At 43.8% G+C, this 21,016-nt stretch overlaps 1 protein-coding gene across 1 annotated transcript in view; it reads left to right on the top strand.

Moving 5' to 3' along the window:
- Positions 1–277: 277 nt before the first annotated feature.
- ABCA12 (ATP binding cassette subfamily A member 12) overlaps positions 278–21,016 on the top strand; it is an 88,512-nt gene continuing 67,773 nt past the window's right edge. The window contains exons 1-3 of the mRNA XM_055718340.1: positions 278–346; positions 4,588–4,681; positions 19,566–19,713. Of these exons, the coding sequence (XP_055574315.1) occupies positions 278–346; positions 4,588–4,681; positions 19,566–19,713 (311 nt within the window). The remainder of the gene's footprint in view (positions 347–4,587; positions 4,682–19,565; positions 19,714–21,016) is intronic.

Consider the following 21,016-nt stretch of genomic DNA (forward strand, 5'->3'; position numbering starts at 1 on the left):
GTGGAGGCAGGCTGCTGTGTCTGCCTGCCTGCCTGGAGAGGAATAACCTGTTGAATTTGCTAGGAGCTATTGCTGTGAGGACAAGAGCTACAGTTACTGGGAGTACGGCAGCCACAAGTGGATGAAGTAGCAGCTTCAGAGCTATGCTGTGGGGAAGAGGCAGAGGCTTGGATATTAGACACTGGATGCCCATTTGGGTTAGAGCCTCTGCTTTTGCCTCCTAAGCCCAGGGAGGAAGAATACGCAGCCCATTTGCTTTCGGTTGGGTCAGCCAAGGATGGCTGCGCTCTCTCAGCACTTGAGGATCCTGCTGTGGAAGAACTGGCTGAGTGTCAAGAGGCAGCCGGTGAGTGTGAAAACATAGCAGTAGAGAAGGGGGAACCTGGAAATCACAGGAGCTAAGGAGCAAGGGGGGCACTGCGGGAGAGGAAGGTCACAGTATTAAAACAGAAATATTTTGAAGGCAGGTGATAAAGGAAGAGGGAAGGATGGGAATGGTGTGGAAGCAAAGGTGGGTCTTTTTAAGCCAAAACGATTCGGTCTTGCATTGGACCTCTTGCATGAGGGCTCAGGAATCCAGACTGAGTACCATGGATGCCACTGTCATTCCCTCAGGGCAGTGGTCCATGCAAACAAAACCATACATAAACTCATGGATAGACATGAATTAAAAGCTCCCATGTGAGCAGACCCCATGGTTGGGGTATAGCTTCCAGTTAGTCCCTTGGATTTGGGGGTGATGGGGGGTGCTTTTATATAGAGACATTTGTAAAGGATGGATAAAGGAAAAATGTAGCTCTGAGAGATGCAGGTAGGACAGATGGCTACTGCAGTCTAGTGTGTGGCAAATCAAACACCCGAATGGTCTTTCTTTCCAAAGGATGAACCATTGCCAGCAGTGTCCAGAGAATAAGCTGTACTGCAGCAGCATCAAGGAGGAAAATGTTCCTTTGGGTGGCATTGCGTGTTCAGGCAAAGCCTGCCCAGTAGTTTTGTCCCAGTCCAGTTTCAATACAGCTACACTGTAATTTCAGCAGAAGCATGCTGCAGTTCATGGACTTGTATTGCAACCAGCCCTCTTGCCTGTAATCCAAATGTGGTGGTTTTTAAACTTGCTCCAGTTGAATGGAAGCCTTGTCAGGTGCAGAAAATGCTAACAGAAGAGAAACAGCAATGGAGGGTGTGATAATGAGGATGGAGTGAAAAGCCTCTTATCACTGCATGCTTCTACAAGGTCCATTCTTGCCTGCCCTGTCCTACCTTTCTGTTTTGGAGTCTGATTTGGAGAGGTGCTGAGTTCATCTGACGGCTTGTGATCCTCCATAGGAGCGGTGGACATGCTATACGCCTTAGAGTATCCTTCACTGCTGCAAAGGATACAGGAGACTTTCTGAGATGCAGAGGAATCCCAATAAATTACTTCTAATTTCTCAGGAGAAATTGTAACAGCCTTGTTAAAAGCAGAAGGCTTGGGTCTCTTTCAGCTCTTGTGTACCCAGAGTAAATGTTAACCTAATCCCTACATGTCCTTCTGACCATGCAGTCTCACTTGCTTTAATTCTGGTTTCCTGTGGAGTTGAAATATCAATTCTGTAGAATTGAAATTTCAATTAAAATAAATATCTGGCCACTGCTGATTATTTTATGGCAGCATATTTATCCCTGCAACCCTCCTTCATTTCACTCTCTTGCACTAAATTAGGGAGGGTGTGATGAGGTAAACCCCTATGTCTGCTCCCAAATGCATCCCATCTTCTCTGTCCTCCCTCTTGCGTTTTTCTACCTGTGTAACCTGACTTCATTTACAGACCAGGCTTTTAGATATATTTTTTGTTGTTGTTGTTAGCATGCTTGTTTTGTTAGGGAAGTGTTCTGTTGCTGTTCTTAGTTTCTGATAATGACCGAAGGTGGTTCCTGCTGCTGCGGTGGTGTTGGCTGCCCTCACCGGGGCTGATTGGTATGTCACAGAATGGTCTGACACCAGGCGCCCCCCCCCCCCCCCCCCCTCCCCGCAGACTTCAGTGCTTTCCTGCTCTGTTAATCAGTCTCTCCAAGGCTGGCAAAACACATTCACTTCTGCCTTTTGCTTTACACTTTCTTTCTGCTGTGAAGTCTCTGCAGAGTCCCTGGAGAGACTGCATCTGCTTGTGCAGCATGGGATGAGCTACAGCTTGCTTGATGAACAATTTGTTGAAATCAGCTGAAGCTCTGCATCCATGGCCAGGGAGTGCCTCAATGTAGGTTACTCTTGCTGAGAAAGGAAAGGTCACGAGTTTAAGGCAGCCTTCTTGGGAGCAAGGTTTGGCCTGCATACCAGGGGGAACTGAAGAAATCAGTGTCTCTTGCACTTCGTGGCTTTCCATCTGTCACTTCTAGGCAGGCTGGTTATTTAAATAGAGGCAGAAGGGCGAGAAAATGTGCCTGCATCCAGAGATACTAAGGTCTGAGCAGTTAAATCTACTTTTAGCAGTGAAATAATCCAGCAAGAAAAGGATTATGCAACCTACATCACAGTGTGCAATGTTCCGGGAGCCAAATTGAGGTTGATTATGGCTCCATTCAAGTCAACATGCTCCACCTGCAAGCAGTTTGGCTAGAGTGGTTTTGTCTTGTTTTTGTTAACTAGAAATGCCTGGGACAGTGGGAATGTTGTTTTGTTGCAACTGATGAGCGCAGCTACTATTAAATCCAATTAAATCGAAGGACAGATATACTAAGGGAAGAGCTGTCTGGGAAGTGTAAGCACCGTTTTAGCTGAAAATGGAGAGGTACAAAGATTTCCCAGAGCAGAAACAATCAGTATTCATTTCTTGCCCCAAGAATATGACAAATATCTTGCCCTTCCTTTAGGCAGCTTCTGACTAATATCAGTTTCTGTGCTGTTAGCCCATAATTTTACTTTAGCCTAGGTGGTGCTAAGCAAGAAGGATACATCAATAATACTGTTTGCATGTGAATTAATCAGAGTTAAACAGCATGTTTGGGGACTGATTATAGGGAAAGCATGTGATAGAAAAAATTATAAAAAGATGTTAGTTTCAGTGATGAATCTTGTTATAAGTTGGCAGTGCATATATAAAAGGTGGGAAGAGTACTGTCTGTAAAATCTAAAACACTGCTGAATGCTGAAATTATAGGAGTGCCCTTTGTGAAGGGACGTGTGGGGAGGTGCCATGTGGTTTGATCAGTTAGGTTAGGTCAGTTGCCTATTTTGGGCCATGAAGTTTGCTCCTACTTTCATGGTTGTGTCATCTCATCAGGGATGATAGGGATGGAGTTGCTGTAAAACAACCATCTTTAAGCTGAATTGCTCTCCAGGATTTGTTTGTCTGTCTGTTTGTTTGTTTTTATGTTCCAGTAAGTGTTACAGGAAATGAAAACACTGTTATGGGCTTGGAATTACTGTGGAAAAACAGTTTCGAGTAATGTGTGCTGATCTGAAAAAAATAGCAACACAACGATGAAAAATGAGATGATTTTGAGGAAAGACATCTTTGCAGTTTCAAAAATTGGCATAAAGAGCACAGCAATTTTGCAGCCCAGAGTACTTTAAGCTTAACTACTGATAGATGGAAAATCTAATCTAGTAAGCATGGTAGCAAGCTAACCAGCTAGTGCAAAAGCAGTTGATTATTTGAATAATTGCATTTTCCTAGCTTACATAACTCCAAGGCTTGTAGTTTTAAGACTGACTTTGGCCCTCCTATCTAGATTGGTCTACTACGCTAGATGGTTAGCAAACTGTGTTTTCTTCATTCTCATCCATTGAAATGGTCAACCCTCATGTCAGAGACAAGGGCTCTATAAACATACATGTTTTTTTCCAATGTAGTAGGCCAGTTCCACATCATGTCTCTTCCACCTCAGTTCATCTATATAGACTGCTAGAGTCTGGAAATGAAAGGATGCCAGGGAGTTAGGTTGCTGGGGTCAGAAGCTCCTATGAGGGATCCTGGTGATTGGTGCTCAAATGTGATTTTTCCGGTTGACTGATTACACAACTCCATAAACTGCTTCCTTCACTGTGCTTGAACTCCACATCTTGTAAACGCCTAATATGAAAATACTTTCTTTCAGCTCTGCTGTGAGGCTCAGCTACTATTTGTGAAGAAGTTGTCAATTCACTTGTCAAACACTTTATTTTGGGGGTATAATTAAATCAAAGTAATTTTTACCCATCCTTTGAGCAGTGTCATTCACTGAAAGTGAAACTGACCTTTCATACTTGAGCTCTTTTATCTCGTGATTGGTGTGTCCCAAAGTCTTGCACTTGTCAGTGTGCTTTTACTATTACATGGCAGCGTCTCAAAGGTGTGTAAACACTGTCCCCCATAATTATCAGGCAAACTGAAACACAGGCAGGCTTGTGTTATTTTCAGGCTTGTTATTTGCTCTTAAAATCTTATGTAGTTTTTCTTCCTGCATAGATAATATTGGGGTTTTAATTTTATGCATACCAAGACAGGCATGATTTACAGTGCATCTTATAACTAACTCATTTAGGGTAGTACTTGTGCATTCCAGACAAGCTCTGGGACACATCAATACAACAAACGTAACCGATATATTTTCATTGCTGTTTTATAGGTATGGTCGTTCATTTTAATTTCCTGGCCTGTGGTTGTTTTCATAATCTTGGCCATTATCCGTCTCAAATTCCCTCCAGAACCACAGCCAAACTGTAAGTAACTGGTTTGGTTTTATGTCTTTGGGGTTTAGTTCTCATTTCAGTGACTGATGTGTTAATTTGATGTGTGTTGTTACTTTTACAAATTTTGTTCTTTGTAGTTTCCAGTGAAGATTTCCTGGGATGTAGCATGCTGTAAATAAAATTTCTGTGTTCCTCTGAGGTTGTTTTTGCTTTTTTTTTTTTTTCAAATTAGTTTTATAATTGGAAAACAACTTTAAAGAACTGTCTCATTGAGATGCACTCAGATACTGCTGTTGTAGACAGCAATATAAATTTACATGATAAACTGAGGGACAAGAGGGCAGCTGGGGAGATCTTAGTAAAATGAGTAAGGGCATATGCTTCAAGCGTGATTATGAAGGTGAGGTAACAAACAAAAGATTGGTTAACATGAAAGATTTTACTTTGTGTGTGCTACACGCAAAAAGCACCTATTTAGGCAGCTTGCTACTAAGGCTCAGCTGAAGAGTGGTAACTTGTTTGGCTTCTGTGGCCTGATGGTGTATGTGACCCTTTCTGAGCAGTCAAAGAGCAGCTCTTTGGGTGGGCGAATAGTTGTTGGTGGTTAAATAGGTAAGGAGTTTGCACAAGCTGGTTTTTGCTTGCAAGCCTTGCTTCCTGGGTCAGGAGAACATGTCTGCATCCCAGAGTATGGCTGCGCTTGGATCTGCTCTAAAACTGATATAGTGAGTCCTTACTGCCATCAGAAGAAGCATGGGCCCAGCCCTGCGTGCGTTTGTCCATGAAGTTATATGGTAAAACAAAGCAAGGAGTTTATCCAGTTGGAAGCCTTTTTCCCTTTCACAGAGTTAATTTTGAGTTAGATCAAATCCCTGATTCTGCTTTCTGTGGGCTCATAAGTGTAGTCCTAACTGAGGGGAGAGGAGTGGGTGCCAGGGCTGGGCCCCTCTTTTCAGTGATAGCTTGCCTTTGTATTGGGAGAAATCAATCATGGAACTGAACTTTTCATTTGCTCATTAGCGGGGTTCCACAGCCTTATTGTTGCAGAGACCCTGAAAGTATATGCAAGACTCTTGCTCCATGTTGGACATCTAGTCTGCTGAACCACATCCACAAAGCTGTGCAGAGGTATTATTGAGACAGTTTCCCAGCACAGGGTAGGAATAGGACCTCAAAAATTACTGTACTAAAAGATTTGCAGCACCTGATTAACAGGAGCAACATCACCATGGATGACTTGCATCAGGCTTTCAGCGACTTGGCAAGAACAAAGCCCTGGCATGGGCAGTGTTGGATTTTTATATTTGGGGCAGGGAGACTGATGCAGGGGGAGAGCAGACAGATGCTGGCAGCAGTGAGGGTAAGCAGTTGGCTTCCAGTGTTTGTAGCTATCGGATGTGTAAAATGTGGCCATGAGGGATCTGTTCCTGATAGTATGTATGCACACTGGCAGTGTTCAACCCAGTTCCTGATGTGTGTGATTCTCTGATTAAAAAGTCTTTATTTCTGTATGATGTGTGAGAAGGGGCCACATTGTGACAAATATTAGATACTCAGCTAGGATAGCCCTTGTCCCAGAAAGCTTGCAGCCTAATCTGACTAAAGGTTTGTATACCTCATATTGTAGACAGGGGTGGAAAGCTAGAGCAAGTGACTTCCCGAAGGTATCATAGGAAGTCTTTAATGGAGAAGGACATTCCTGGTGTGTTAGGATGTTCTTTTAACCCCAAGCCCATCTGCTGTCAGATCTCTTTAGGCATGTTATGTATTTTAAGTTCTCCCAAATTCCCTTGAACCAGTTGGAGCAGGCAAGTCAGGACTCATTGTACTTTGTGAAAACCCTGGATTTTGCCAAGTGTGGAAATGGCAGTCCTCCCACGCTGCTCTATCGGTTGTGCTTCCTGTCCCTGATATATCAGACAAGATGAATGTCAAGAGAGCCAGCTGAACGGTAAAATATTTATTCTTTTACTCTACATGGCTATTAATTTGAATGTATATTTATTTGGAGCATGTTTGCTTTGGATGGTTGCATCTCTGAATTAATGGATTAGAAGGATTGTTCTTAGGAACAGCAAGCACCTCCATCAGTTGTGCTTTGCAGGAAAGGGAATCGAAGATTGGGCAGCATCTTTGGACTAGTTCCCTTTTTTCTGTAGATGAATTCTATTTTGGGACAAGTCTCAGTAAGTATACAATTAGGTGTCTGTTTCTCTTGGAAGTAGTTCATAGGAACTCTCTATTGCAAAAGAGATTTTAAGCTGAAAAATAATGGTTGTGGTGTGTTCTTGTGATCCAGATGTTCAGACATAATCTAAGAATTCCAAGGGGATGGAGAAAAATGTTAACCAGAGCATCCAACAGCCAGTTTCTGCTGCTTTTCTGGTTAAATAAGAATAGCCACTTGACAAATACCCGCTTTTTTTTTTTTTTTTTTTTTTATACAACTGGAAAAGTGTATCAATTTTTTGTTTGAAAAGCAAAAGAGAAATCATTTGGAAACTTTTCGGACGAAAAAAAAGGCAGGGGTGGTAACATCTAGGAAAACTATTACAGGAGGGGTTTATTGTTCATTTTGAACAGGGATAAAATCCACTCTCTGCTGAATTCCAGTGCCTGCCTTAAAAGACGCAATCGTTAAGTAGTGATGAGAAGCTGTTTCCAGTTCTGCTGTCAAGAGATTACTGCAGGTAGACAAAAGTCAGGAAGCACAGAATCAATGGCACAGAGATAGAATAAACTACTGAGATGCCAAGTTTTGAAGCCTTAGAGATAACCCCACAATGTCAGTCTGTAAGCTTATCTCATGTATTCAGGCCACAGAAATATCATGAAATCTATTATTTGTTGAGTTAAACCAGCTCAAATTCAAGACACTAAGTTCTTCTGAAGAATGTCTAATACACATTCGATAGATTGAGTATTATGTAGAGAAATTGCATAAAAAATATCAGTCAAGAATGAACAAGTGGTAAGAGCTTCCTGCAAGAGCAAGTTGCTTGCTTTGAATTATGTTGTGTAGCACCTAATGCAACGGGAGTTTGTGCCAGACTGAACTCCGAAGGGACATGACAAATAAATGTCGCCAGTCAAGAGGATGCTCATAGGAGAACCAAGAACTGAGAAAAATGAGCTGAAATCCATCTGATACATAATTTTCTTTACAACTTAAGCATCTAGTATCTAAGAAGAAAAAAACCCACAAAACCACCTCTCTTCTTTCTCCCAGGCATCTGTTTGATGTATTTCCAGGTCAGCAGAGATTGTTGTCAGGAGAAATGAGAAAGAGATTTCTCTCTCTCTGCATACCGTTCCTGTGATGAGGGTCTAACCATCAAACTTACTATGCACATCACAGTGGTGGCTTTTGACCTTTTTATTACAGCCTTTGTATTTGCTAGGAGGTATTGGGTTGTGTTTTGTGGCATACATGTGGAATAGGAAGCTCTGGATTGGAAGCCTGCAGCCTGAAAGCCAGGTAACTGGGTTTGATGGTATCTTCCAGTATTTTGTGCCTGTATCATCTGTTTTCTAGAGTGCATAGGGACTAAAGCCCCTTTCCATCACTACAGGTTTTTGCAAGGTATGGGAATTGCGTATGAGATACAATCTGTCCCTCAGGGCTCAACCCACTCAGTCTACAGAGAAGCCCAATTACACTCCTTGCTGTAACTAGCACTGTCACACCCCGTCACACCCTCCCCACCCGCTTTCTTCCTTTTCTGTTTGCCTTCTTTCCCCTCCCATCAGTTTGACCTCATCATTATTCTCTGCAGAAGATCTCTTGGGTGTGGTTAGTTGTCCACTCATTCAGAAACCCTGCTCTTCACTGCTGTGGAGAAGATGTAGTAGGAACCTTGCCCTCCTGTTAGACCCAGGGCTCTGCTCCTCCCGGGATTTCCAAGGGACAGCCAGCAGGCTGTGAAAGCTGTGCCTCACTCACAGATCTTTTTCCTTCTTCATGGAAGGAAGCCGTGCTCTTGGGTCTGGTCTTAAATCCATCAAATTCTGCCACGGATTTTGTTGCCTGAACTCTTCTCACTGAAGCACATCTTACCATTCACCTCTGCCCAGAATTTCCACCCAGATTTCATCACCATCGCAGAGATGCCTGCAGAGTGTATTGCATTCCCTTGGAGATATTCCTGACAGACTCAGTAGCAGAGTGCTCCGCAAGGCTGCTCTTTGCAGCTGGTATTCTGGGGCAATATTGTTAACAGTTGAACACTAGACTGTTTGCCAGTACCAGCATAGCTGTTTGTCTAGTTTAGAGCCTGAGCTGCATGGCACAACGCTACAAAGGGGCAAATGCTCATACTCTGCTCCCATTCTTGGCTCCAGCATTCCTGGCAGAGGGCCCAGGATAGGAGGGTCTCTGAGCTACCCTCCATTCAGTCTTACTGTGATCGGTAGCTAGAATTTGAACAGGTCCAGAACTGGCTGGAAAAATCAGTATGAATCACAGCATGGACACCTGAGAAGCCTTAGAAGAGAGGCTGTGACTGCTGGTACCTGCAGACACACCTGTCCTGTGACTTCTGTACTGAGCAGTTACCATGTCAGAGGTAACAGAGGCATGAGTTACCTGGTCAGGGCAGTGTCAGGAAAAGGAGGATGCTCTATATTGCTTAAAAGGAAAGGGTATGTGCAGGTAGCAGCCCCTTTCCCATACCACTGAGAAAGTGGATAAGGCAGCTGGTTGTGGTGGGTGTGAGGTGTCTGTGCTGCCAAGCACATGGCAGTGCCTTTCACCCTCCATCCTCGTCACCCGTGTGTGTCTCTGCCCCTCTGGCTGTTGCAGCAATGTGCTGGTAGATGAGTTCAGGGGCCTCCTGCCCTGTGGGTCTGTGCAACGAAGGACCTCAAACCACCTTTAGCTCTGAGTTCCCTGGCTCAATCCCACAGTGTTGATCTGATTCAGGAACCTTTAAACTTTTAAAATTGTCCCACATTTACCAGAGAAAGACCATGACCTGGGCTAATTCTCAATGTCAGTGATGGCTGTAGCTGCCAGGCCTCAAGTGAGGGTAGATGGCATGGAGAAACATGGGTCACAGCACTATCCTTCCTCTGAGATACCATCCTGGAGATGAGAAAGGTCTGAAAAGATGCTTGTACTTTAAAGGAATTTGCTTCATAGTTGGAGGGACCTGAATTCATCTCTTTTCCCAGTAGTGTGGAAAAATTAATAGGTTCCCATGCTAATTACAGGGAGTTGAGATGGTGGCTCAGCTACACAGGCCACTCCATTCATTTAGGTAAGTCATGGGTATTTATGCAAGGCGTATTCCACCTACTCTGTGTACAGACAAACACACATCAGACTTCCAGCTCTCCTTCACCATTTGCCTGTGGTGGAGCAGTCCCACTCCTTGTTTTCCTTTACATCGCTTCATTTTCCTCCCCTTCTTTTCTGTCAGTTTTCTCCCCTTTTCTAGACAACCCAACACCAGATTTTTGTCTGCAGTGTGATTAGCAAAATAACCTTATCAGGTCCCTCCTTGCTTTGGTATGAACTTCATTTTGTTTCATTTGGTCGTGTTGCTGTTGTGCCAGAGAGCAGACTGCCATATAACACTCTGTTTCATTGGAACAGTGCTGGATGGAATTATGAATTACATTTATTATCCCCACATTTGCTGGAATAGACATATACATCCATCTCCTTACATACATAAGCAGTGCCCAGACATAAGGTTCCCTGTGACTTGCCCAAGCTCAGAGACCCACAGCCTAAACAGAGTACTGTGATGTTTTTAATGCCTCCCTTTTCAGAAATCTCCACACCTCCATTTCTTTCTACAGACTCTTCTGCCTTGTGAGGTGTGATTGAAGGATGTTTAGTTGGAGATGGGAACCTCCTGAGTTACTAGTATGTTTTTCCTCCTGACTGAATTACAACAGAACCTTGAGGCAGTCAATTCTAATTGACTTCCTGAAGCATCTGAATCCAGATTCTGGGACCTAGAAGTGCAGAAGTATTTTTCCAAAGGTGCTAAGCAGTTTGGCTTGGACTGAAGTCAGCAGCTGTTGATGTCTGTTTCTGGAAAGGAGGTCACTTCTGTTTAAAGAATCTAAACCTGGACTCTGGGCTGTAGGCACTGAGCATTGAAAGGCATTGGTTTAGTAAACATGGCTTTTGTGCAGGTTTTTTCCCCAAAAAGTTTAAATATGGATTTAAGCTTTTAGGTTCCAGCTTCTTGCTGGGAAACATTCCAACTCTCTTCTTACGTCCTGTTTGTGCAGTGCCCTGCTGCTCATACAGACAAGAGCAAGCTGGCTGTATTACAACAAGACCAAGTCAGCCTTGTCTGCATTAAAAATTGCTTTTAAAAGCCCTGTAGGAAAAGGGCTAGTGTGCAGTTCCTGCTTTCTCTTGGCGTGTTTGTGCTTAGGCAGTGGGCCATCCCTTCATAAGGCAGTCAATGTCCAGTGTGACCCCTCCTCATCAGTTCTGCCCCACCGTGCAGACATCAGCTCTGTCATTTCCCTATCTTGACCTGAATTTGCAATACCTATTAGCAGGTTTCCGTCTCCCCTCCTTTGTTCTTTGTGTCTGGTTTGGGCATTCTTTCTCCTCCTTTACACCTGTATCTTCTCTTGCTTCTTTGCAATTTTTGTGCTCTCTCATTTTTATGATCTCCCTGATCAGTGCATGAGCCCAATGCATTCAGATTCAAGTGCCGGTTTTTAATTTATTAAATAAGGGGGTGGAAGGTGAAGGTCTGTGGGTGAGCAAAACTAGTTTGCCTGGTCTTAATAAGCGTGGAAGTAGATGCTGTCTGCTCTGGGACATTCGTATTTGCAGAGCCTGAAATGCTTGAGGGAAGAATTAGGCAATGAAATGCTTCCTCCATTGAGGCCACCAACACAGGGAGTAGTCTTGTAGCAGAGTTGCCTGCTGCTTTGATCTCACTGTCACAGGTAGACAGCTGAGAACACTGTGTTACTGAGAGACTTGAGAAAACAAGGATGCTGCTGCTGTAAAGATGAAAAATACAGGCTCTTGAATCTCACCCAGCCAGACTGGGCATCTGGGGGGTTGGATGGAGTTATCTGGGGTCCTGCTGAGCTTTCATTTCAAAAAACAGGAGCTGTGTAATGGGTGTATGACGTGTAAATCGGGATAGGCTATGTGCTACACAGGTGAACTGATGTATGTGCAATAGCTGCTCACATCTTCTTGTTACATAATGGTTTGTATGTGGGGAAATTAAAAAAACACAAAACAAAACAAACAGAACAAAGCTTAAAGCATAACAGGAAGGCAGAGGGGGAATGTGTGTGCTCCAGGGACAGTGAGGCTTGGGCTAATACCATAATTGTCATAATTAACGTGCGTGGTGCAGGGCCCGGCTGGCACGTTTCCCCGCGCTGTGTGCCACCCAGACCTGTGCTGGTATGCACAGGCAGCAATATGTTGCACAGTGTGTATTTGAGCTTACTGTGTGCTACCTTGCAGTGGGAACCCATCCTAACATACAGTGGTACTGGAGGCTCGCAGAGGAACAAAAATTATTGTGATATGATAGATACTGAGGCTGTTTGGTGTCTTGCAACTTGGAAGTAAGCTCAGGGAATCTTTCAGTGCTGTCTGCTCAACAGGTGAAATTGCAGAGGTAAATGACAATTCTGCTGTCTGGCCAAAAATAGGGTGGAAGAAATTGCCTGCTAGCTCTGGAATGGTTATAAAAAACAGCTTTGTGGTATGAAAGGCAACAGTGTAGGGACAGTGCAATAGGGAGTGCAGTACCAAAGCATAGTCCTGATCTAGCACAGCTTTTAAGTATGTGTTTAACCTGAAGTCTGAGTAATCCCATTAAAATCAGTAGGGCTAATCACTGCTGTGCCGTGGGCTTTGGACACACTGAGCGAGATTTGGGCTGTACTGCCAGGAACTGTAACGCTTACTGTCCTCACCTCATGGTTGTTGGGGTTTTTTTTGGTTTTGGTTTTGTGGGGGTTTTTTGGGTTGGTTTTTTTTTTTTTTTTTTTTTTTTTTTTTGCAACAAGCATGGGACTGGTGTGGGCATTGATCTTGCAGGTGTGAAAAAGGTAAAGGAAAGTCTCAGCTGGCATTTGCCTTCTGGTCCTGGTCCCACTAAAGACCTCATTCCCAGGTAACTAGGAACATGCAGATCCCTTTCTCCAGCTTCAAGGTCAGATGTGAGTTTCAGAGTGCATGAATGTTACAGTGTCACAGCAATACAAATGCCATGGTGATGAAATATTCTCTTCTCATAGACAAGGGATAGACCAGCTGGCTATTTGGGCCATTCTGCATGTGTGTAAAAAATACCCTGCTTCAAAATGAATCTTATCACATAGATTTGATGATCGGGCTTAGTTTTTGGAGAGAGATCAGAAATCCTAGTGTTATCATAAAGCTTTCTACAAAAAATAGGCAGCTTAAGTTATTAATGATAAACAGGTAAGAACAAACCTGGAAATGGGCAGTTGTATGTAGCTGAAAAGAAACAGTATGATCATGTCATGAAACAGGCATGTTTGTCTTTTTGACTTAGAGAAAACAAAGGAATAAAGTTTAAGGTAATGCTGTGAGACTATGTGAAGGACTAGAAAGGAAGCGAGAATGTTGTGTGTACACAATGTAGTTAAATATTTTGCTTAGAAAGTTGGGAGGAGATCACCATAGCAGTAAATATTTTCACTATATGCTTTATGACTTCTTAGATAAATATAAATCACAGCTGATAAGCAGTCAGAATTGCTACTTTGTGTCCAAAGGTTTAAGGTTTCTTCAGCCAGAAGCTGAAGAGGTTGAATCCAGGTGATCATATTTAGTAGCCACTGACAAATCTATTTTTGTGAATTTATCTAATTCTTTTTTGAATGAGTGCCTGCTTTTCAGCATACATAACCCTGTGACAGTGGGTTCCGCAACATTTTGGTATTTGTTTAAAAAAGGTGCTTTTTGTCTCTTCTGCCTGCTACCTCATGATCTCATTGTGTCTCTTTGTCCCTGTGTTGCAAGGGATGATCATTTACTCACCCTTTTAATCACTGATCACGATTTTATTTATTTCTCTATCAAATCACTTTTTGGCCCTCTTTCTTTGCTGAAGAGTCCCAGTCATTAAGTCTCTTTGTGTGATTTAGCAATGATTGAATGGATTTTCAATTAAACACAATACTTCCTAATGAATTCATATGCTCATTAATGCCTCTAATTCATGAGTGGTGGAGCTGAGATTTATATGGATTTTTTATGAACTATGGAAGGAGCATGGAAGGACTTAATGCATAAGGTATATGCAGTGTCAGAGTGTGTGACATTTGAAGCCAAGAGAATTTTTTCATGCCCAGGGAGTGGTAGCAATACAACGCTAAGCCATGGGTGGATAGAAAACAGAAAAACTTTTTAAAATAAAGGTAAAGGAGGGAGAAAATACAGTTAATGTACCTGAATTTATTTATGAAGTAGCTATTCATAATGAAAATTTCGCATCTTTCCTTTCACGTGAATAAAATGGAACATAGATTTTGTCTGGTTTTGCAGGCTGGGTGGCACAGCAAGGTAGGAGGCCCTGAAACCAGAAGTACGGGGTGGGCAGAAAAGGGAGAAGGAATGCATGGGTGATATTTTGAAAGCAAAAGACATGGCCTGTGTAGAATTTAAGGGGATTTGCATGTTCAGATGCTAGGGCTGCAATATAGTTTAGTGTCTCTCAGAGTAGCAGAGCTGACACTGGGGAATTGAGGGAAAGGAAGGTACTTAGCAGCACATGGAGTGAGCCGGTTGCTAATTTACATGAGAAATCACTAGCTGATGTAAACCAGAGTGTAACCTGTACTGAACTGATAATTTGAAAATACTGTGTATTTATTTCCTTTGCTCTGGTGTGGATAACAGTGGCTGCTATCCTCCCAGCACTTCCCTCCTTTGTGGCAGATAGCCTCGCTGCCTCACGCTGGAGGGGGTGACAGCTTATGGCTGAAGGGGGCTGCGTTCACAGTGCAGTGTCTGCAGTCTGCTGAAATGCCCGTTTCCTTGAAGTGAATGGTTGGGCTCAGCTAATGCAAGTGCGGTGAAAGCAGCAAAATCGATGTGGCAACGTAAAACGTGGTCCATTAAGATTTAAACATTTCAGTCAATTTCAATTAATCTTATAGATTGTAGTGAAATAGTAATTTTCATCTTTCTTGTATGACATTTATTATTACCCTGACATTTTTCATCATTATTATACCAAGCACCTTTACCTGAAGAAATCAAAATGTTTTGCTTGTGTTGAAGGGAAGTGTTGGAATTTACGACGTTCAGGAAAGTAAGAGAAATTAATTTTCTTCATTTTATTCAGAATGAAAGCAAATGTGGAAATGCCAGAATTTCCAGTGGCATGCATGTATTATAGGTATCTTGTGTTTATTGTTACTGCTCTGCATGCCTGATTTCTTTTCAGCTCTTGGAGAGGTGGCTGGTTTAGCTAGGTGCTACTGAGCAGGGAGAACCAGCCAGCCCATGCAGCACTGAGCCCTCTTGGCTTCTTCTGCCCTTCGGGATGCCTGCCTTCTCTTCCTCATGTTCGGTGCACTCCTTTCAACGGTGATGGAAAATCAAAGTTCTCAATGAGAGAGGGGGCAGCAAAAGCCTGCTTGGGTTTCTGCTGATGGAAGACCCAGAAGTCAGTCTTTAGCAATAGGATACAAATCAGGGCTGAGATTTTGGTTGCAGACAAGTCAGTTTACCCAGACATATGCTAGGGTGGCCTCTCAGCTCAGACATGGGGCAGCAGTGGCTGCAGTGATCTCTCCCTCTTGGCTTATAGGTAGTGTAGTGGGGGCCTCGAAAGGTAATTGTAGTTTTAAGAAATTAAGAAGTTTAAAGCTAAAGGCAGTGGGGAGAATGGAAAAATTATGCCATGTGTTGTGGATCTCTCTATCATGTGATGTGGGATCATAAAGTTGGGGACTACAGGGCTAGGAAAATCCATATTCCTTGGATATGGCATTGCCATGGACTTCAGTGAGAGGAGTTGCCTTCTGCAGCACGTGGAAGTCTGAAGGAATTCCCAACAGTAGAAATACTACAAAAGTCACTAATGGTTTTAAGTGTTATGTTTCAGATTGTGAAACTATCTCCATCAAAAGACTGTTCTTTAAAATTTGCAGAGCATTTACAACTTTCCTTCAATAATGTTTCATAACTAGTGCTTACGTTGTCTAATAATGTAGCTGACACGCTGCACAAATCTCAGCCAAGGGAGGGACAAGTAGTTACAAACATCTCCTGAAGCATTGAAGGGAGTCAGGAGCCAGTTTGCTCCCTGGCCGTCCTTGCAGTGGTGTACGGGGCTGACACAGGTCATGAATTTCTATGTGTGGGCAGAGCAGCCCATGTGGCTCCACGGAGTCACGTCTCCTTACCACGAGCAAGTGGATGGAGGGCGGGAAGATGGAGCAGGGTGTGCATTAATCTCTTGACTCATTTTCTCATCAGTAATTTCCTTCCTTTGCAGGATGAGAGGGAGTTGTAAGAAAGAACTCTGAGGCTACATCACATTTATCTGGAGCTTGGACTCCCAAATCAGCCATGCTTCCTATACATTCTTTTACGCTCTGGCTCTGCTCTGATCTCAGGCACACTGGCCAGAGGCAGCATAGCCAGAGCTGATCTTCCTGTGGCTGTGCTGCTCAGCCTCTATTAAATTAAGTTGTTGGCCTCTGTGACTGCTGCAAGAAGTGATTTTCAAGATAATAAGAACAGGGGGACAAGTGCTTGGTGGTTCTGATGGTGGCAAGTTTGACTGCTTGTTATCTGGGAGTGACAGACCTGTCACACCAGCCTGGCCACCCTGTTCTTGGCTCGGTGGGGTCAGTGCCTAAAGAAGGCAGTGTGCTCCTTCAGCATCATTAGCTTCTCATGTCAGAAAGCAAGGGTGGGATTCATCTCCCCGTGGTACATATCTGTGGAAGCAGTGTCTGCATCTAAACCAGGTCTTTAAACTTTCTTTGGAGTCAGAGGAGATCTCATTAATGCAGGCAGCAGAGCCAATGTAACAATTCATTTCATCCTGATGGATGAACCTGTGTGTTATTTTTGTGCTTGACACACAGCACGGTTGTGCTAGATTCTCAGGGTTAAGAACCAGCATAGGTCTAACTTAAAGCAAATGGGAATTGGGCCTGGACATTTCAGATTTTTCTGTGTCATGGTCTTTCTTGAAAAACTTCCTTAATTCTCTAACTTCTCTTGGAGTCCAGGCCTGTTCCAGAAGAGTCTTCTCTGGCATTGCCACTGCTTTTGTGCCAAGAACATCATGGGCTTACACAGGCTCATGGCTGTAGTGACTCAGTGATGGATCAGGCCACATGGTTGTATCGAGGTGCCAGCAAACTGCTCAACATCTGTTGATTGCAAGTTGGTAGAGCCTCACTAGGAACCTCAATTGCATTGGGCCAACGCTGTCTTCACAGGCATCATGCCACCACCATGAGTTGCAGTTCTTCCAAACTTCAGGTCACAAATTCCTGTCTCTTTGAAACAGCAGTCTGAAAAAGGGAAGAAAGGAGAAAAGAGCCGATATCGCCGTGTTCTTACGCTGTACACCTCGCTTGTTATACAGCAGCTGATTGTTTAATTGTCCACTTAGTTCAAAGTGTACCACCTCGGAGTCCAATTGTAAAATTTGTTATTGCTATTTATATCTCAAGGAAGTGTCTTCCTCTGCTCTGAATTCGTCATGATTTTTTGCATAATTGTCTCTGTAAACATCTTGCATCTCTCCAGAGAAGAACAGTACTCCCCAAATTCCTAGTCCCATCCTTTTGTTCCCCACACTGCTGTCCAGCTAAGAGTTACATAGCTTTAGATGTCTCAGGTCTACTAAGAAATATAAGCTTAGTTCCTGGCCCTGGTTGTCATCGGTTGATGTGGATGGCAGTGGCGGGTGTAGCCATTTCCCTCCTAGCACCTGCCTGTCTCACTTCATTGTGGTTCTGCTCTCCATCCTGGCCCTCATGGCTTCCCAAGTATTTGAAGCTTCATTTTGGTAGGGACACTGATAAAGTGAGGTCTGTGGTGTGCATTTTTGGACTGGTGTGTGAGTCAATTTCCTGCATGGGAATGAGGGTGCGGGAGATCAGAAATAAGATGAGAGGAGAATGCCGGTGTGTGCAAAATGCCATTTTGCAGGGTTGTAATTGGTGATCTCAAAGGGCAAAAATCCCAGACATGGCAGGAATATTCACACAAGGATGCTTCCAGATTAAAGTGCCCTACTTTGAAGTTTCCCTCACGGGCAGCAGGCTTAATTACACTTCAAAAACCTTTAGAGTGGTGTATGTTTGGTCCTTTGGCCCCAACACCAGAAGGGCTGCCTGTAGGGACAAGAGAGATCTTTACTCACCTTGAGAGCTGGCTCAGCCTGTTGTGTAACTCCTGCTGGCCTGGGGGATGCAGTGAGTGGTGGGGAAGCTTCCCACAGCAGGTAGCCTTCTCCTCTGGCAGGGTATCTCTTTCAATCTTCTAGGGAGGTTCTCTGCTGAGGTATAAAAGAGCATCACACCACCACTCAAAATGGGTGCCTGTGACTCCACAGGTCTCAGCAGTCCTCTGTGCCAATTGCTATCTGGCCCAAAGCAGTGAGAACTCCCGTGCTAAACAGTGAGCTTTTGCCTTTTGACCCCAAAATGCAGTGCACACTCATGGGCCATGACCAGCTGTGCTGAGGACAGCTCAGGAAAATCAAGTCTCCTTCAAGGAGATTGACAGCCAGGTACTCTATCTAGCACTGCCATCCCCTTTGGGAAATATCTGTTTTTTGACCACGGCTATTATGAATAAATGTAGTTCAAATGTAGTGCAGTGTCCTTGTTGGAGGGGTTAGTGATAAAGCTGTGCCTGGGCAAGAGTCACAGGTCGTCTCTGGAGACTAAAGAGTAAGGTAATCAATTACTACAAGCCTGCCTGTGGGTCTTTTGTAAATCTGGCTCCTTTCCATAGTAGAAATAATAGCAATGTCCTTTGCCAGGTAATTTTCCAAATGATTATTTTAAATAATATGTTGCTGTGATCCAGCAAAAGAGTTTTGAGATTTATTGGAGCATTTGTCACTGAGAGGAAAAGCAGGTGGTATACTCTGCAGGCTGCTGGTAAGCAGCACGGGGCAAGTGGCACATAAAATACTAAAGTCTCTAATTGCTCAGGTCCATTCCATGTTTGCAGAAATGGGAGACAGAGACATACATCTCGCCCCTCATTGCTGGCTGCCAGCATCACAGGTCACCAAGCAGATGGTGCAGGAGCTGCTCTGAGATGGCAGGAGACTTAGAGGGAGTGGTGGTGATAGATTGCTCCTCTCCCTTCCCTGGGCAGGTCTGCACAAAAAGCAAAGGAGGTTGGCTGGTCCTAGATCCATTGCCCCTTCCTGTAGTAAAAGCTGACAGAGTTCTGTTTTAACAGCCTGGCTTGAAACAGCAGATTGTGGCTTTGCATGGAAGCTGGTCCACCCAAGCCTAGGAGAACATGCTCTTATGGGTGCTTCGGGCTACTCTGGCCACGTGCCTGCTTTTATGTTACTTTGTTCTTTAAAGGCAGAATTAGGATATCATAAACCTAGGGTGCTTTTGTAATTTCCTGCCTGTTTCTTGCATTTTGGAGTAGAGGGGGGAAATCTACAGTTCCTTCAGGACCAACAGGTGTCTTATAAACAAGTAACTTGACTCTTTTTCCTACTAAATAGCCTTTCATGACTTTGTCAGTGATGGGAACGTGCTTCTAGTGGGATTTGGCAGATAGTGCTGCTGGAGCAGAGTAAAAAAGCCTCAGTGAAACTGAGAATCGACCCTATGGTTTGGGAAGAGAAAATGTCACATATTGATAGAAACATATGGCAAAAAAGTGCACGTCTGAACCATAATAATGGAATTTTTTTTCTCCTCCTTCCTCCAGGTTATCTTGCACCCCGAAACCTTCCTAGCGCAGGCTTCTTCCCATTCCTGCAAACTGTGCTGTGTGATTCAGATGCCAGATGTAAAGGCACGCCGTACACACCAGAAGATCTACTGCCAAGACTTAATGACATCTCATCTCTCAGACTGTAAGGGAACCTGAATGTATCTGGGTGTTATAAGCTGCAAAGCAAAACTTGCTTTGAGGTGGAGGGAGCAGCTATGTATGTCTGTATGTGCAAGTGTGTCCACAACAGATACGTCTCAGATACCTGTTATAACAGACACAATCTCACATATCTGAACACTTAGAAATGGGAATATAGAATGCTTTAAAAATGTTCATACTGGGGACAGCAATCAGTAATGTGTCAATTGATCCAAGCTTGACAGTAGAAAAGAAGTTTACTCCCTGAGAAAAATGCTTCTGCTCATCCAGATCAAAGGAAAGAAACTTTTTTTGCACAATTGTGGGTCAGGTCCTGCAGGGTGTCAGTAGATAAGACTTGCACCCAGATCATCAGCCCATTGTACTGATCTGCCACTGTGGTGATTGGTTCAGGATGCTTTGGATGGAAGTGGTACATGTTCCCCAGCAGCTCTAGTCTGAGGTACATTTGTTCTGGAATGCTTGCTTTTTCAGTAGATCCTCCAGGTGCCAGCCAGAATGGGTGTCCTCTCTGCAAGCCATCAAACATATTGGGAAACAGATGAAAATGAAACTATTTTTTGCCCACAGAAACATGTAGATTTGCAGCATGGAGCTGGCTGGGCATGTTTTGTTGGGATGTCAGTTTTTGAAATTGAAATGTTCGGTGGAGGCATTTCAATTTCATTGATGTTTCAGTTAAAGCCAAGTAACGTTTACTTTAAGACATACCATCCAGGATTGTTTCTACACCTTGGCTGCCTGGTTCTGGCATGCCCTTGGGGAACATGCCACTCTAAGGCCTGCTGGCTCATGGAGAGCTGAAAATCTGGGCATCTCACATAGAAGTCCCTGCTGCTCTACAGTGGCTATGTCAGGGCCTCAAAATCCCCCTTGGCCATAGCTTAAGAGCCTGCAGAGCTAAGGTGGGCACCATGTCTTCTACCAGAGAGCCCATCGGGCAGGATGGGGGATCCTGGGGTTGGTGGCTCCTTAAGGGTCCTCCTTAATGCAGAGGGACTGGTATTTCCTCGGCCAAGTCAATGGTCAGGATCTCTCCATTGCTTAGAAGGAATCTGGATGACTAGACATGTGGATAACTGCAGTTACACAAGGTGAATCCTAATCAAATTCAAGGTCATACAGCAGAAGAGGGCAGAGCCATACAGAGACTAGATGCCTGGATTCACAGCTCTTCACTTGTTTTCTTAGTGTCATTGTTTTTTTCCCTAGGCATATTAAACAATGGTTAATTTGGGGTATTGAAATGAAGAAATGGAAACTTCTAGTGCCGAAGCTGGAGG

This window comes from Falco cherrug, chromosome 8 (genome assembly GCF_023634085.1).
Source record: "Falco cherrug isolate bFalChe1 chromosome 8, bFalChe1.pri, whole genome shotgun sequence".
Lineage (NCBI taxonomy): Eukaryota > Metazoa > Chordata > Aves > Falconiformes > Falconidae > Falco > Falco cherrug.